Source organism: Bidens hawaiensis, unplaced genomic scaffold (assembly GCF_021521415.1).
Source record: "Bidens hawaiensis isolate Kalapana, Puna unplaced genomic scaffold, B.hawaiensis_p1.1 tig00016275_1, whole genome shotgun sequence".
Classification (NCBI taxonomy): domain Eukaryota; kingdom Viridiplantae; phylum Streptophyta; class Magnoliopsida; order Asterales; family Asteraceae; genus Bidens; species Bidens hawaiensis.
This window is the reverse complement of record NW_027492490.1, coordinates 412,900-427,803: the sequence shown is the minus strand read 5'-3', so window position 1 is coordinate 427,803 and position 14,904 is coordinate 412,900. Positions and strand designations below refer to the sequence as shown.

General features: G+C 33.9%; 2 protein-coding genes across 4 annotated transcripts; both read right to left on the bottom strand.

Annotated features, from left to right (window-relative positions):
• Positions 1–1,956: 1,956 nt before the first annotated feature.
• On the bottom strand, positions 1,957–5,025 carry LOC143551233 (GTPase ERA-like, chloroplastic). The gene is made up of 9 exons (XM_077041704.1): positions 4,658–5,025; positions 3,507–3,652; positions 3,282–3,422; positions 3,087–3,200; positions 2,887–3,012; positions 2,709–2,807; positions 2,539–2,640; positions 2,379–2,459; positions 1,957–2,301 (listed from the first exon to the last, which is right to left on the bottom strand). Exons 1-9 carry the CDS (start codon positions 4,974–4,976, stop codon positions 2,215–2,217), a joined length of 1,215 nt encoding a protein of 404 aa, XP_076897819.1. The 5' UTR covers positions 4,977–5,025; the 3' UTR covers positions 1,957–2,214.
• A 2,168-nt stretch (positions 5,026–7,193) lies between these two features.
• On the bottom strand, positions 7,194–10,487 carry LOC143551254 (uncharacterized). 3 transcript variants are annotated; one of them, XM_077041723.1, is made up of 4 exons: positions 10,397–10,487; positions 8,344–8,956; positions 7,840–8,268; positions 7,194–7,751 (listed from the first exon to the last, which is right to left on the bottom strand). In XM_077041723.1, exons 2-4 carry the CDS (start codon positions 8,918–8,920, stop codon positions 7,561–7,563), a joined length of 1,197 nt encoding a protein of 398 aa, XP_076897838.1. In that variant the 5' UTR covers positions 8,921–8,956; positions 10,397–10,487; the 3' UTR covers positions 7,194–7,560. The 3 variants fall into 3 exon arrangements, with proteins under 3 accessions (XP_076897838.1, XP_076897836.1, XP_076897837.1); XM_077041721.1 differs by having other exon boundaries at positions 7,199–7,757; XM_077041722.1 differs by having other exon boundaries at positions 7,199–7,757; positions 8,344–8,951; positions 10,397–10,451.
• Positions 10,488–14,904: the final 4,417 nt, after the last annotated feature.

Genomic DNA, 14,904 nt, shown 5'->3' with positions numbered 1-14,904 from the left:
AAAATTCACCATAATAATAAGCGTTTTTTTATCTTTAATATGAGTATCATAGTGTTATATAAAAATAAAAAAAATTAATGGGTTTTTTTAATTGTGTTTTTTGTTGTTCATTGTGTAATATGTTGTTTCTATTGTGTTTTACTTTACAAATCATTGTGATATATATTCATCATTGTGTCTTACGTTTTAAGTCATTGTGTTATACGTATTCACCATTGTTTCTTACGTTTTAGGTCATTGTGTTATACGTCTTCAGCATTGTGTTTTACGTTTTAAGTTATTGTGTAACATGTATTAATCATTGTGTTTTATGTATTAGATAATTGTTATTTATCATTATTTTTACATATTATTATTACACAACGGTGTTATTAGTCATTAAAAAAAACATAATGATGAGTTAAAAGACACAATGACGAAAAAACACATTGACGAAAAAAGACACAATGATAAGCGAAAAGACACAATGGTGTGCGAAAAGACACAATGATAAGCGAAAAGACACGATGGGGTGCGGAAAGACACAATGATAAGCGAAAAGACACGATGGTGTGCGAAAAGACACAATAACGAAAAAAGACACAATGATAAGCGAAAAGACACAATGGTGTGCGAAAAGACACAATGACGAAAAAAGACACAATGATAAGCGAAAAAACATAATGGTGTGCGAAAAGACACAATAATAATTGAAAAGACACAATGATAAGCGAAAAAACATAATGGTGTGCGAAAAGACACAATGATAATTGAAAAGACACAATAGTGTGCGAAAAGACACAATGGTGGGTGGAAAGACACAATGGTGGATGAAAAGACACAATGGTGGGTGGAAAGACACAATGGTGTGCGAAAAGACACAATGACGTAATTTTTTTTAAATTTTATATAACAAAAATCATACTCATATTAAAGATAAAAAAACGTTTGTTATTATGATGGTTTTTTTTTTGAAAAAAAATGTCACACGAAAAAGTTATAAACGTTCTATAATGATAGGGGTATTAAAATGTGCATTGCATGTGGAGAGAGAAAATGTGTACAATTACCTCTATACCCTTTTCCTTTTGCTCCCCACTTAACACATGTCAATTATTTATGGTTTCTCACACTTCTCATTTTTGTTACCCTTTGTAGAATAACTTGACTCATTCTAAATATATGTTAAATACCATAAATTTACTAATATTTATAATAATATTCGTTAAGATTTTAAATACTAAATTAGTCTAAAAGTTGTTAATCATTAGTTAAAATGATAATATTCGTTCTTTAATGTTATAGAAATTAAAATTATATTTTATTTTTTAAAGTCAAAATCGGCTCAAGTTGACCGACTAGATCTGATTTCGGCTGAGGTTGACCACCTTTGATGGATTCTTAGTAACTGGACGGAGTTAAAGAAAGTCATCTCGGCACCATACCTTGTAACAATTCCTCAAAGAGTACTTGACTTGTAGACCTACTTTTATAACATTCACGTGCTTATTTCATGCCATAACAAGCATGACTGATGGGCATGTGATATATAAACCCCTTACATCGACGTTAGATGAAGTTTCCGGACTCTTACCCGGTCCATCTCCATTCATCTTATCTATTCTACAAGGTCACATTTTGAACTAAATTAGATAGTTTCACTAGTTCACCCAAGTCTATTACATTCAAGGGTATCGTCTCCACTTCCAAGACCAAGAGTGGGAACGACTATCAAAACAATCTGACAATCGACAATTCAATACATAGGTTTTATATGGACCAAACCTGTGTGGGCTGAAGGTCTTTTAATGAGCCCATATATATAGTACCTTCGAGTCGACCAAACCCAAATAACGAGACCACATAGAATAATAGATCTCTTTATAAAACTTAATTAATAATTCTATACGATGCAATTTTTTTCGTTTACTTTTGTATAGTTCTAATCATCATCCTCTTAGCAATCATTACTCCAATTTCACATCCTAACAAATTTCAAGACAACATATTACAATAACATTATAACAGGAAAAACCTAAACCAAAAACACACTTTTGCACATGCTAACACCTTCCTATAATACCTTCCCACCAATATTTTCTATATTCATTACAACAATGGCATATCCTGATAACAAAACACATACAAAATCCCGGCTAGCGTATACAACTTGTTCTACTCGAATCAGCAAACCGATCAATCTCATCCAAAACCAAGCCATCTATGGACTTTCAATCACAAAGCTTTGATTTTACCCCCATATCCATAGTACCTCAATAACCCTTCATCCTGTCTCCAATTCTCTTTCACCTTCACTTCAACCTGTTTTCATCACCATATAAAAATTAAAATCCTTTTTAATAACCAACATAAAAAAAAGTGTCATTTTTAAGTTACACCTCCAAGAAAACCTTTTTCTGCAAAAAATCTTCAATATCGAGCCTTGAAGCCGTGGCAAGTAGTTTTAGAGCTCTCCCATCCTGGTTAAATTAAATATGTCACTTATTAAGACCAATATTAATGCTATTTGTAAGAAAACAAAATGCAACAATCGCGTGCCTTCCCGATGAGGATAATTTTCTGCGTGTTCTTTTCAACTACAATTTCAACTTGAATGAAGTCTTTAGCATTTGGTCTCGTTTGATAATTTATAACATTTACCTACCAAACAATTACAATAAACATATAAGCTCCAAACATTATTTATAATTAAAAGAATGCAATTTTACCTGACACGCGTAAGGAACTTCGTTACGAAACTGCATGAAGATTTTTTCTCTAACAATTTCGCCTATGAAGAATCTTTCAGGGTGCTCGCTTGTTATATCCTGCTCCAAGATATGAACTTATTTGTCATAGACTAAGATGATAATAAAAAGACAAAAAAGACGATTTTAACTAATATGCCTTGGGATATAATGCGGGTCCGAGAGGAAGTTTAGATAATATCCAGTCTTTTACATCATCAATTCCATGACCATACTTGGCACTCACAGGTATGACATCATCTGCATCAGTCGATTTCTCATACCACTGCAAATATTATGATAATGTATTAATGTTTGTCAATTTATCTCATTAAACATAATTGTAAATGCATTTCTTACCTCGAGTTTCTTTGCCATTTCACCGGGTTTAATGAGATCTTTCTTATTTAAAACCAATAACACAGGTACGTTATTTTTTAGCTCACCAACACCTTCTTGCAGCATTTCATCAATCTAGAATAACACACATGTTAACCAAATGATATGACTAAAACATACCACATAATAAATCTTTCTTCAAGGAATTGATATTACACTTTGGGGAGTCTTGCATGCATCAACAACCACTAACACACAGTCCGCGTTAATGGCAGCATTTCGCACATTATTCATCATCATCAAGTCTAATTTGTGCATTTTCTTTTCAATAACACCAGGTGTATCATATAGTATCATCTAAAACCAAAACCATAAACATTATAATAAAAAACAAACAAGATTAATCTTTTATAGATTAAATCATAAAAAGAATGGTCAAACCTGATACTCTGGTGCAGAACATATACCGAGAATCCGATGTCTTGTTGTTTGAGGCTTATCTGTTACAATTGAAAGCTTTTGCCCAATCATTTGATTCGAAAGCGTACTTTTTCCAACATTTGGTTTGCCAACAACAGCTACATATCCTGTGAATTACACATACAAGTTATCCCTATGTGTAAACTATCCACATTATCGACATATATAACAGCATAATCAATAACAAATTGATGAGAAGCTGATTCCAGAGTTAGTAGACTCTTATCCGGACCAGCTTGATAGGGGAAAAGTCCGAAAACAGAACAGAAAATGGCCAAACTTTAAAAGGGCATAACTTGGTCTACAAGTGGAATTACAGAGCCCCTTACCAGTCGACGGAAAGGTCTCAATGAGCCGGACCATGTGATAAACAACCGCTAGCGGTTTGGCCCAGCCATCAAACCCAAATTCTAATATTTGGGATTTCACTATTTGATGCTAAGATTTTGCCAATAAAGATTTTTCCACACTTTTGTAATCTTCAAAGCGCTCTTTATTTAGCCTTACACATTATTTTTTTCAACAATTACCATAATTTACGTTCTTATTTTTAATCTTAATTTCAGTAAATAGGAGATTAGGAGTAGAGGTGCACACAAAAATCAGTTTATGAACCAAACCAGCTACCCGAACCGGTACTCTTTGAAACCGGTTTGTAACTGAGTACAACCGTAGATTCTGGACCGACTTGTAATCCTCTCCATTAAAACAGGTTCCAAACCTGTCAAAAACCGGCAGTTAACCGACCAGAACCGGTCAAAAACTGATCACAACCCAGTTTTGACTTTTTTGTTGACCAACCCGAACTGGTTTTTACGTTGGAACCCGTTTAAGTGCCCCCCTCATGTAATCATTTGAGAAAATAAGAAATTGTTCAACTTTTGTATTTAAGATTTATTATTCTCGGTGTCACAAATCAAAGACATTTGGTGCAATTGGGCATATTTCTAAGGTTCCAAACGCATTACAATATTATAACATTCTATCTTTATATTCTGTTCTGTTAGCCAAGTTTATCATCTATAATAGTTGTTATTAGTATTTGATTTATCAGCAGATAAAGCAGTTGAATTAAACAATCAAAAACATTTGAATAGAAGAAAGCAACTGACCGGTGCGATGGTTAGGGTCATGGGAATAGCCAAGCTCCTCCATCTCATAGTCATCCAGCATCGCCATGTTCCTATCTGGCTTCGAGCTCAATGACAAAAACGCCGACGTTCCATAACCATCATCATCATTATCCTCTTCTTCTTCTTCTAGTTTGAATTGGGTTTGAGAACATGATAAGTGGTGCTTGGCGGGTGATGTAAGGGAGACGGTGTGGAATTGAAACTGACGGCGGAGTATGGAGTTGGAGAGAGGACAACGGTGGATAGATAACGGAATAAGAGCCGGTGGAGTTATTATGGTTTGACGGCCAAGTTCCATTACTGTGGTGTTTATCGACTTCGTGGAGGGTTTGTTATTGCCAATTTGCCATTGTTTCCTTGCTCACTTATCTTCTTTCTTTCTCTTTTGGTGTTTCTATTTGTAATTTTATATAATTTTTTATTTCATTCTTAACTATATTATCTTTCCGGTCACTGTCATTTTGATGGGATGGTAAGATGATTATTAGGATTGAACATACCTCGATTCAGATCGGCTATTTGGTGAAATCAAAACCAAAGTCATCGGTTTTTTAAGATATGCAAACTGTTTGGTTTTCGGTTACTTTCGGTTCCGGTTCGATATAGTCGGGTTTTCTAAACAGAAAAGTGTAACATTGCAAACAAATTTAAAAATGAAAATGATGATTTTAAGCTCATAAGAGTGTACCATATATATATATATTGGATTCAAAAAACAAAAATAGGCGTGTGTTACGTGGAACCATATGAATACAAAGTTGTTAAAGTAGTAGTGTTTAAAATTCAATAAAGTTTCTAATCAAAAAATAATAAAAGTTTAGTCTCAATCTTCATTTATCGTCTTGTTTATCTTCAAAGTTTAGTCTCAGCCTTCATCATATTCATAATCTTCATCACCATCAATCGGTTTGGTTTTTCGAAAAAAGAAAAAAACAAAATTGTCGGTTAATTTTTCGGTTAAGTCGGTATTCTGCTAACCCTTAATGATTATTGTGTAGAATATAAGGTTAAGTGTTTAATCTCAATATTATATTTAGTCGAAAAAAAAAAGAGAACTTATCTATTTTAAGTTTCTAATATACTTGTAGCAAAGAGTCTTGATTCCCAAAATTGATAAATTCTGCAACATGTTTAGTAAATAAAAAATCACAACTTAAGAGCTTTTCGTCTTTGCTTTATCAAAGCGTGTTGGATAAAAATTTGACTTTTCAAGTGTTCAAAGTTTCATGGGTAACAAAAAGTGATGTAAAAGTACAGTTCAAGTATGTGAGCCACTAGTTGTTTAGTTATGCTATAACATTATGATGTCATGAACAAGAATTACAATGTTGTATCAGCACTTGTGTTACAAACTAACTATGAGATTATCTCATAGAATAGTAACCAACTTTTGGAAGTGTCTCAAGTAGGTCACTGGTATAATTGTTTGTTCTATTTAGGTCACTAAGTTTTGTTTTATGTTTCAATAGTAGGATTTTTACCTAGATAGGAGGTAATTCAAGTTTCCTTTTTTCAAATTAATAGAAAAATAACATAAATAAAAACAAGTGACAATTCATGTTGCAGCTACATCTCCCACTAGACGTGCACAAAATAACCGGTTCCGGAACCGAACCGGTGGAACCGACCCGGAACCGGTTCCTACCCATACCCGGAACCGGTTCCTGACCGGGTATAGGATTTCTCCTCGGAGCCGGTTCCGGAACCGGAACCGACCCGGAACCGGTGGAAAAAACCCGGAGGGACCGGTCAAAAACCCGAAAAAAACCCGGAGGAACCGGTCAAAACCCGACCCGGAACTGGTCAAAACCCGGTCAAATACCCGGAACCGGTTCCTACCCGAACCTGGTTTGACTTTTGTTGACCATACCCGGAACCGGTTCCTACCCGGTTCCGGGTTTTTTAAATACCCGATTTGTGCACGTCTATCTCCCACCATCAAACCCTACCATCGATCGTTAAACTATCGGCGTTCAACTCCTACCACCGAAACAAGTTGGTTACTAATCAGGGTAGCAAAGGATTATTTAAATTAGACCAGGAGTGTTTGCATGTTTGGTTTTGATTTACGGCCAGCTAAAAACCTATTATTGCATTGGTTCTGTGTTTTAGTGTGGTGTTTAAAGAGTTTTAAAATTGTCACCAAAAGTCAAAGGCTTAAATTGGTTGCAGCAGGTTTCGAAAGTAAATAAGAAACAAGTTTTTTTTTATGGTGATTAAAGAATTTTAAAGTTTCTTTTCTGCTTTTACGTTTTTCAATTTCATAACATCAAAAAAAAACTTAAATAAAATAATACATAGAATGGATGACTTGTTTTTATTTATGTTATTTTTCTATTAATTTGAAAAAAGGAAACTTGAATTACCTCCTATCTAGGTAAAAAACCTACCATTGAAACATAAAACAAAACTTAGTGACCTAAATAGAACAAACAATTACACCAGTGACCTAATTGAGACACTTCCAAAAGTTGGTTACTATTCTATAAGATAATCCCATAGTTAGTTTGATTAGCAAAATAGCAAGCAATCCCAGCACCCCTTTACACTCTACTTCACACATAATGCATATATTCGTCTAGTCTCTGCAATTTCCACAAATTCATCTAGTCTTTGCAACTTCACACGTCACATGAACTCCATTTCATACCAGACTACTGTTATTTTATGGATTTTAATAGTTCTCCAATGACATTGGAATATGTAACCAACAGGAACATATCAAAGAACAAATTCAAATAGGTCAACCAAACTTATCCTTAGATAAAACTACACTATCGTGTATACGGTATAGCATTGCTAATTTGCTATTCATATTATTACTTTCTTCAAATTTCATGGTTTTCTGAACTTATGCAAAATCTGATTCAATAAGACCTTCATTAAGCCGAATGGCTGCAGCCTTCACCAGTATGAGATGGAGCCGAGTCCGGGTCTGCGTCCATCAAAGACAAATCTTTTTCACCCGGAAGGTAGGACCACGCTAATGCAGCACTTCCAATTGTAACCGCAGCAGCTATCGAGCCCCAGATCCACCTTTGTCTTCTTTTCCTTCCTTCTCTCGCACGTCTCACTGTTTCTATACATAATAATAATGCCAAGATTAAAACTCATTTAACATGTTTTGTTTCATTGGAAACAAAATTATTGTTAACACTTACCAATAGTTTCTTGGTTCCTTTGAGACATCTCATGATTAACAGCCTCATAATACCTTAACCTGTCCAATAACCTAGCAATCTCAAAGTTCTTGGACTCTAACCGGGCCTCCATCTCTGCTTCAATCTCAGCCTTAGCAACGCCCCGACCAATAGAACTTGATACAAACCGGATAACATCAATCTGATGAGTCAACTCCTTTTCAAGATCATCGTCAGATCGATCCTTCAACATGATAAGATCTTCCGGAAGATTAAGGCCAACAAGAGATAAGTGTTCACATATCCTCCTCCATTGGGTTTTCATATCATTCATGCAGTCTTCTGCTTGCTTTCTTTTATCCACTTCTACCAATAAACTTAGTCGTGTGTCACGTAATTCAGCCTCCACATCGTTTGAAGCAAGCTGGGACCCACTCTCAGATGATAATTCTAATGATCAATGATTAAAAGTTATGTTTTGACAGTTATTTTAAACTTAACTTAAATTACAACCCAGATGATTACCTTCCCAAGCATCATAGAACTCAGAAACTGAGGAGTTAAGATTCAAAGAACGAACCAATCCATCAGTGCTGCTGCTAACGCTTAAGGAATCTTGTGGGTCAAAGAAATCATCCACGTTATCCTGTCCAGCTACTGGCTCGTTACTTATGATGTCATCTACAGGCTCATGAACATTATCTGAGCCATTAACAACACAACAAGCTTCAATATCCTCTGCTGCTAAACTTCTTTCATCACTGATATTTTCATCAGCAAGAGCTTGATGAACAGTTGCATCATCTTCAGAACAAGCCTGAGAGAGACGTGGGCCCCGTCTCTTGTGGTTAACAATGTATGGTGATGGGGCAAATGATGACGGGGCGTCTGGGAGTGGTGTTGGTGCAGGGGTAGTATACAGAGCAGGAGAAACTTGGTTCCTATGATGATTTTTATCTATGGATTTAGTACTGTTTCTTGAAGCTGGTGGTTTATCAGTACCATTTCCCAGCCTAGAATCAATTACACTTTTTCCCGGCGCCATCGGCTTTGAATCTTTCGGCTCGATTAACCTATCTAAAGCTAATGTTGTAAATGGCATTGCAGCATCAAAAGGTATCTACTGCTTCACCCTTTTCTAATTAACACAAAACAATTGCAACATCAGTAGCAGGATAATAGTTATAGTTAAAAAACCTAAATCTTCTCACTACCGCAATATCTGAAAAACTAACATAATTTAGAGCTAGAACTCTAATCACTTATTAACATCTTGAATCTGATTTCACTCGATAGTTAGATATTTCATTCTACAAATTTCACCTTAAATTATTATGTAAAACTATGCATCGAATCGCTACAAACTTCAAACACGAAGAAAGAACATATCACTTTATCAGAATATCAAAAATAAACTATAGAGATACTTATTCAATACTGATTAAGAGAAAATATGAGAACTAATAAACCTAAATCTTCTCACTTCTGCAATGTCTGGCCACCTAACAAAATTTAGAACTGAAATTCAATCACTTATAATGATGACGGAATTTCCTTATCTTCAATTGCATTTCAAGTTGAATTTTATTTCTTTATTATCTCTAGTTTGAAAATAACTCTTGTTTTAGTTTATCTTTCTTGTGGTTGGATGTTTATGTCCAAGGGAAGGTCTTTAAAAACCCTTTGAGAATGAACGTGAAGATTAGTTTTTTATTTCGAATAAACATTGTAAACCATGAAGGTTTAGAACCCTTTGGCTCCAAAGCATTTGACTAATAATCCTATGATTTTTTTAATTGCCATTTTACGTGTGCTTCTAAGTTCTAACTGCATCATATAACACCTTCTATCTGATTTCACATCAACTATCATGCAAAATTATGCATCGAATCACTACAGTCAATAAACACCAAGCATGGCCAAATATGAAGGGGGGCAGGGAGGTCGACCGGCCCCGGCCCCATCACCTCGGCGGACTCGAAATTTAAAAAAAAACTTATATATTCCTTTTTGTAAAAAAGGATATGTATTTTTTATGTTTAAACCCAATCACTCAACTCATTTAAGATTTTAAGCCTATTTTTATTAAAAAAACTGTACAACCCAAATCATAATCAAGTAAACCCATTTAAAAATTTAATTGTTTAGACCCGATAAAAACTCTTTTACTTAAGCCCAATTTTTTTTCACCTTCGGCCCAAAACCTTTTAACGATTCTCGAAGACGGCCCTGACACCAAGAATCAGCATAAAAAAAATATCAAAATGAACAACAGAGATGATTATTCATCTATAACACAATTGAAACCGTAATAATTATGCATCGAATCAATCGCTACAGACTATAAACACTAACTGAAACCCTATATTATCACCAAACTGAATAATCTCAACACGAAACCACAATCAGCTTCAAAACTACCAGTAATTCACCAAAATCAGATTGAAACACATGAAATAAACATAATCAGTTGATTAAAGTAAGAGCAGTAACATATAGCTTGTCAATTGAAATAAACATACCTATGAGTCTATGACTATATGTGACTAATATGCAGAAAGAAAGAGTGGTACGGTACCTTAAGGAGTGAAATCAATTGTAATAATCAGAAGCTGCAACGAGAATATGAATAATCAGAAGAAGAGTCGTCATTTGGTATGTATTTGTTTCCGTGGCTTGTGGAAGAAGTCGAGAAGAATCATCGTCAGCTTTGTTGGCTATCTTACGCGCCACGTATAACTCATGACTTGCCGGTTTTTTATTAATATTTTGACCAAACTATACTTAGTACTCTTATTCTTTTGCCTAGACACATTTTAAGTCCCTAAAGAGTGAAGAGGTAGACTTATATATCACCTAACCTTCACTACCGGTACCGGCGATATTGAATCTATACCAAATTTTGAGTTTTCGATAGCGGTATTAACAGAATTTTACTTTAAATACCGGTATACCGAACCGAACATTTTGGTACCCGTACAAAAAAAATTTCGGTACCGATACCAATCTCATCCCTACCTAACCTTGCACTTCTTGAATTTAAAATTATATAACTGGGCAAATATCATGCCAGTGGATCACTAGGTTATGAGCTGATAGCTTCAAGTGGTTTATAGTTTTACTAAACAATAATTAACTAATGAATAATAGCTGGGTGTAACAAAACGAATATATTGGTTCAGCCAACACGTTCGAGTCCACCTGAGCTCAAGTTAAAAAAGAGAGAGGCCTTTTTAAAAGGTTTCAATTTGTTCCGGTTATTGAGAAGGCGTCGGTGGTGGGTGTAGCTGTCTTGACAATGGTGGCAACATGTTAAACTATTTAGACTCATTTTAACGTAGCAAGTTAAATGGGAGTAATTAATGTTTTTGAAGATATAAATCAATTTTTTATAGATGAGTCATGATTGTGAGACATAACCTTAACCATAACGTAACATCTATTATGAAATAATCCACAATCAAAATTGTTAAGATGACTTTTAAGAGGTAGTAGGCATTATATTTTTGTTTGTGCATTGTTTTGAATTTTAAAGATTTTGTTCACCTTATTTCATAAAAGGAATTTGAAGTCACGGTTCATATAAAAAGATAATAACTAAATTATTTGAACCCATTAGTTTGTTTCTATTATTTTGTATCTCGTTTTCTTTTTTTCATAGGACGATTAATAAGAAAAGCTCTTAAAGCAAACCGTGAGTCTGTAAACATATGTTTCATTATTCTCGATACCCACTTCCTAAGTTCAACACTTTTAGATAGGTAGTAGGCATAATAGTTTTGTTGTTTGTGATTATGAAATTTGAAGATTTTGTTCACCTTATTTTGTTAAGGAATTCAAATTTAAACCATGGATAATACAAGGACTTGCAACAACACTTCAGAAACTTGATAGGATCTATATCAGAACAAGATCAAAATACATGACCCAAAAATGTAACTTTACCATTGAAAAAGTTAGTGGCCTCCGCCCGAGGCACGATGATGATAAGATTCAGATTCTGGTATCTCATCGACGTTGATTGCAAAAACAACCAATTCAAGGGAATTTTATTTTCGTTCATACATTTTATTTTGTCAAATATTATCTGTACATACATTTTTATGTTTCACAAAAACATTTTATTTCAAAGTTTTTGCGTGTGACATTTAATATATGGTTAGTTTATGAGACCATTTCCAACGCGCCGATGTCAAAGAAGTCCGTCAGAGCGTCCGTTTGATGTGGATGACCGGGGAGGGGGCAGTGGCGGATCCAGGATTTTTGTTCACAGGGGTCGGAAATTTTAGGAATCGATTGTCTATTGTTGAATATATATATATATATATATATATATATATATATATATATATATATATATATATATATATATTTGGTATCGGGCCGGGTCGGATCACATAAAAAGAAAGATACAGTAAAATAAGGTAATAAATATAAAAAAAATTACGTCAATCACGAGACGGGCATTGAAACACACTGATTTATGTATGCGATAAAAATATGAATAAACTCTATATGTTTTTTATATAAACACATCGAGAAAGCAAAAACTCTATATATTTATATGTGTGTATATATATATAATACTTTTATGTAGAGTAAAATATATAAAATAATAAGATAACAAAAAATTAAAAATAATGTGAATAAAAATCAGCTAATTCAATAAAATAAAAGCTAAAAAACGTATACTTAACCCAGGACTAAAAGCAATTGTTTTAAATAATCTATGCCCTATTATCATTGGAAAAAAAGAAATATTAAATTAGAAAAGACAAAAGGGAAAGAAAGTGTACAGAGACAGTACACATCTATATAATATCAATTAATATCAATTTCTTCCTTCTTCCCAAAATCAACTTCTGAGCTCCCGCTGCAACTCCACATCGCCGGAAATCTATCCGGCAATATTTTCTTCTTGTTTCTATCTTTTGTCCTTCTTTTCTCAGTATTTTACAGGGGTCGGTGTCAAAATTTTACAGGGGTCGGCCATGATTTTTTCGTATATATAACACTAATATTTTCTTTATCACAGGGTACGACCGACCCCTGCGCTCAAGACGTAGGTCCGCCCCTGGGAGGGGGGGGGGGGGGTCGTTGAAAAATCCTTCCAAACATGTTGAATTGAAAAGACTGGGGAGCTGGCAATGAAGGGTCAGTGTGTAATTGAATGAACGATTTCAATGTGTCATCAAAATGTCACATTCAAGAATTTCAATTTTATTAAATATAACTGTATTTGGTTTTAATTAGATTTCCTTTTACTTCAAATCATTTAATAAAGCAACCAAATTACATACATGTATAAATATATTTTTATTCTTATAAAAGGATGCAGGTGAGTAGAGAGACATACATGTAAATGTTTGAAAAGTTATATATATGTTATAACTAGATGGATGCCCGTGTGATGCAGCGGGTGTTTGAACATATTAATCACGTATAAATATAAGTGTTTATGGTTCGGTTAAAACCTTAAAATCGTTTAAACCGGTCATTTGTTTGACTTCTTTTTTCTTTCTCTTTTTTACTTTCGGTTTGTTGGCTGATTTCACAATTTTCAAAACGTAGTGAACGGTTGGTTCGCGGTTTATATCGGCAACCGGCCATATGAAACCAGAAAAGACTGTAAATTAACCTAATTGCAGTATGATTCCTTTTGTAATATTTGTTGTTATTATTTCACGTCCTAAATCTTCCATTAATATTCACCAATTATGTGTCTAAAATTATCATTTTTTATTTATGATCATCTCAAGTATCATATTATGTTGGTTTTTAGTTAACATTGATGATACACTTACATTATTAATTATTTTAAACTAAATTTATTATTAAAGTTTAAACTGTGAAACCAAACTAGAACCAGGCCGTTAGTAACGATTCGGTTTCAACTTTCAATGGTTGAGTTTGGTTTTGGACGACAAAAAATCAGTCTTAACGGTTGGACTCACAAGTTTAACTTAAAAACCATCAAAACGACACTGAACACCTATACGTAACATATTAATTTATTTAAAATGAAAAAAAATTACAACAATATTATATCCAAATTAAAGAGAATAAAATGCTCGTTTTTATGGTGTAACTTGTTTATAAAAATATTAGCGTATGAAAAGGCTATAGTCGTTTAAAAATCATGGGTAGGAAGTTAGTTTACAAGTTAAATTAAAAACATAATATGGTTAAAGATGAGGGACCAAACTTGTAAGTTGAATAGATTGTGTTTAAAAGACATATTTACCCTTACTAACACATGTACCTCATGCTTTAAGTGTTGTAAATTACTTAAAAATGGGTGTCTTAATTTACCTTTGTTTGGTGTATTATATATAGTATAGATATTATACATTGACTATAAAAAAGGCTTTATGCGAATTAAGGTTCTGTTTATTTTTGCTTTAAAGGTCAGCAGTGAGCTTATGTCTGCGGACGTGTAGATATAAGTCTCAGAAGACAATTTTTTTTTATATTTTTTTTGTTAAAAAAAAGACCTGAAAAGTGTTATAAAAAATAAACTAATATCCAACTTATTCACACCCTACCAACACTCACTACCCACCACCACCGTCCACTACCGTCCACCACCACCACTAAGGATGAGCGTGGGAAAGTATATGTATCCGTATCCGTACCCGATTGTACTCGTACCAAAAATCAATAAAACGTGTACCAATACTTATACCAAATTTTTCGGTATGGTACGAGTACGGGTACGGGTATTGGGGTACAGTTCCGTTTTTGTACCACCTTGCTTTTTTATTTTCAAATCTTTTACAATGTTGAAACCGATACCGGTAAGAGTAATAAACAACCTGAATTAGTCCGGGTATCGATACTTTCACATGTACGTGACGGGTACAAAATTAGTACATGTACCAAATTGTCCGTTGGTTTTATGATAAGATCGTATTGAAGAACCTTAATTCGCTCGCCAACTTTGAGTGACTTGTTTGTTTTTCAACAATAACATGTTGGACAATTTATTTTATATATTAAATATGAAGAATCCTAATTAAACCTTTATATACTCCAAACAGGTACAAAATACCAAATATACCCGTACCGTACCTATACATGATTGCA

What these genes read in the sequence shown, in the direction of transcription:
- LOC143551254 (XM_077041721.1), bottom strand. Translation starts at nt 8,920, where the DNA reads ATGCCATTTACAACATTAGCTTTAGATAGGTTAATCGAGCCGAAAGAT. An exon ending in GTTCTATGATGCTTGGGAAG is followed by an intron (nt 8,269 to 8,343) that starts GTAATCATCTGG and finishes ATTGATCATTAG; the next exon opens with AATTATCATCTGAGAGTGGG. An exon ending in AAGGAACCAAGAAACTATTG is followed by an intron (nt 7,758 to 7,839) that starts GTAAGTGTTAAC and finishes TATTATGTATAG; the next exon opens with AAACAGTGAGACGTGCGAGA.
- LOC143551233 (XM_077041704.1), bottom strand. Translation starts at nt 4,976, where the DNA reads ATGGAACTTGGCCGTCAAACCATAATAACTCCACCGGCTCTTATTCCG. An exon ending in AAGTTCCTTACGCGTGTCAG is followed by an intron (nt 2,641 to 2,708) that starts GTAAAATTGCAT and finishes ATTGTTTGGTAG; the next exon opens with GTAAATGTTATAAATTATCA. An exon ending in AGAAAAAGGTTTTCTTGGAG is followed by an intron (nt 2,302 to 2,378) that starts GTGTAACTTAAA and finishes TGATGAAAACAG; the next exon opens with GTTGAAGTGAAGGTGAAAGA.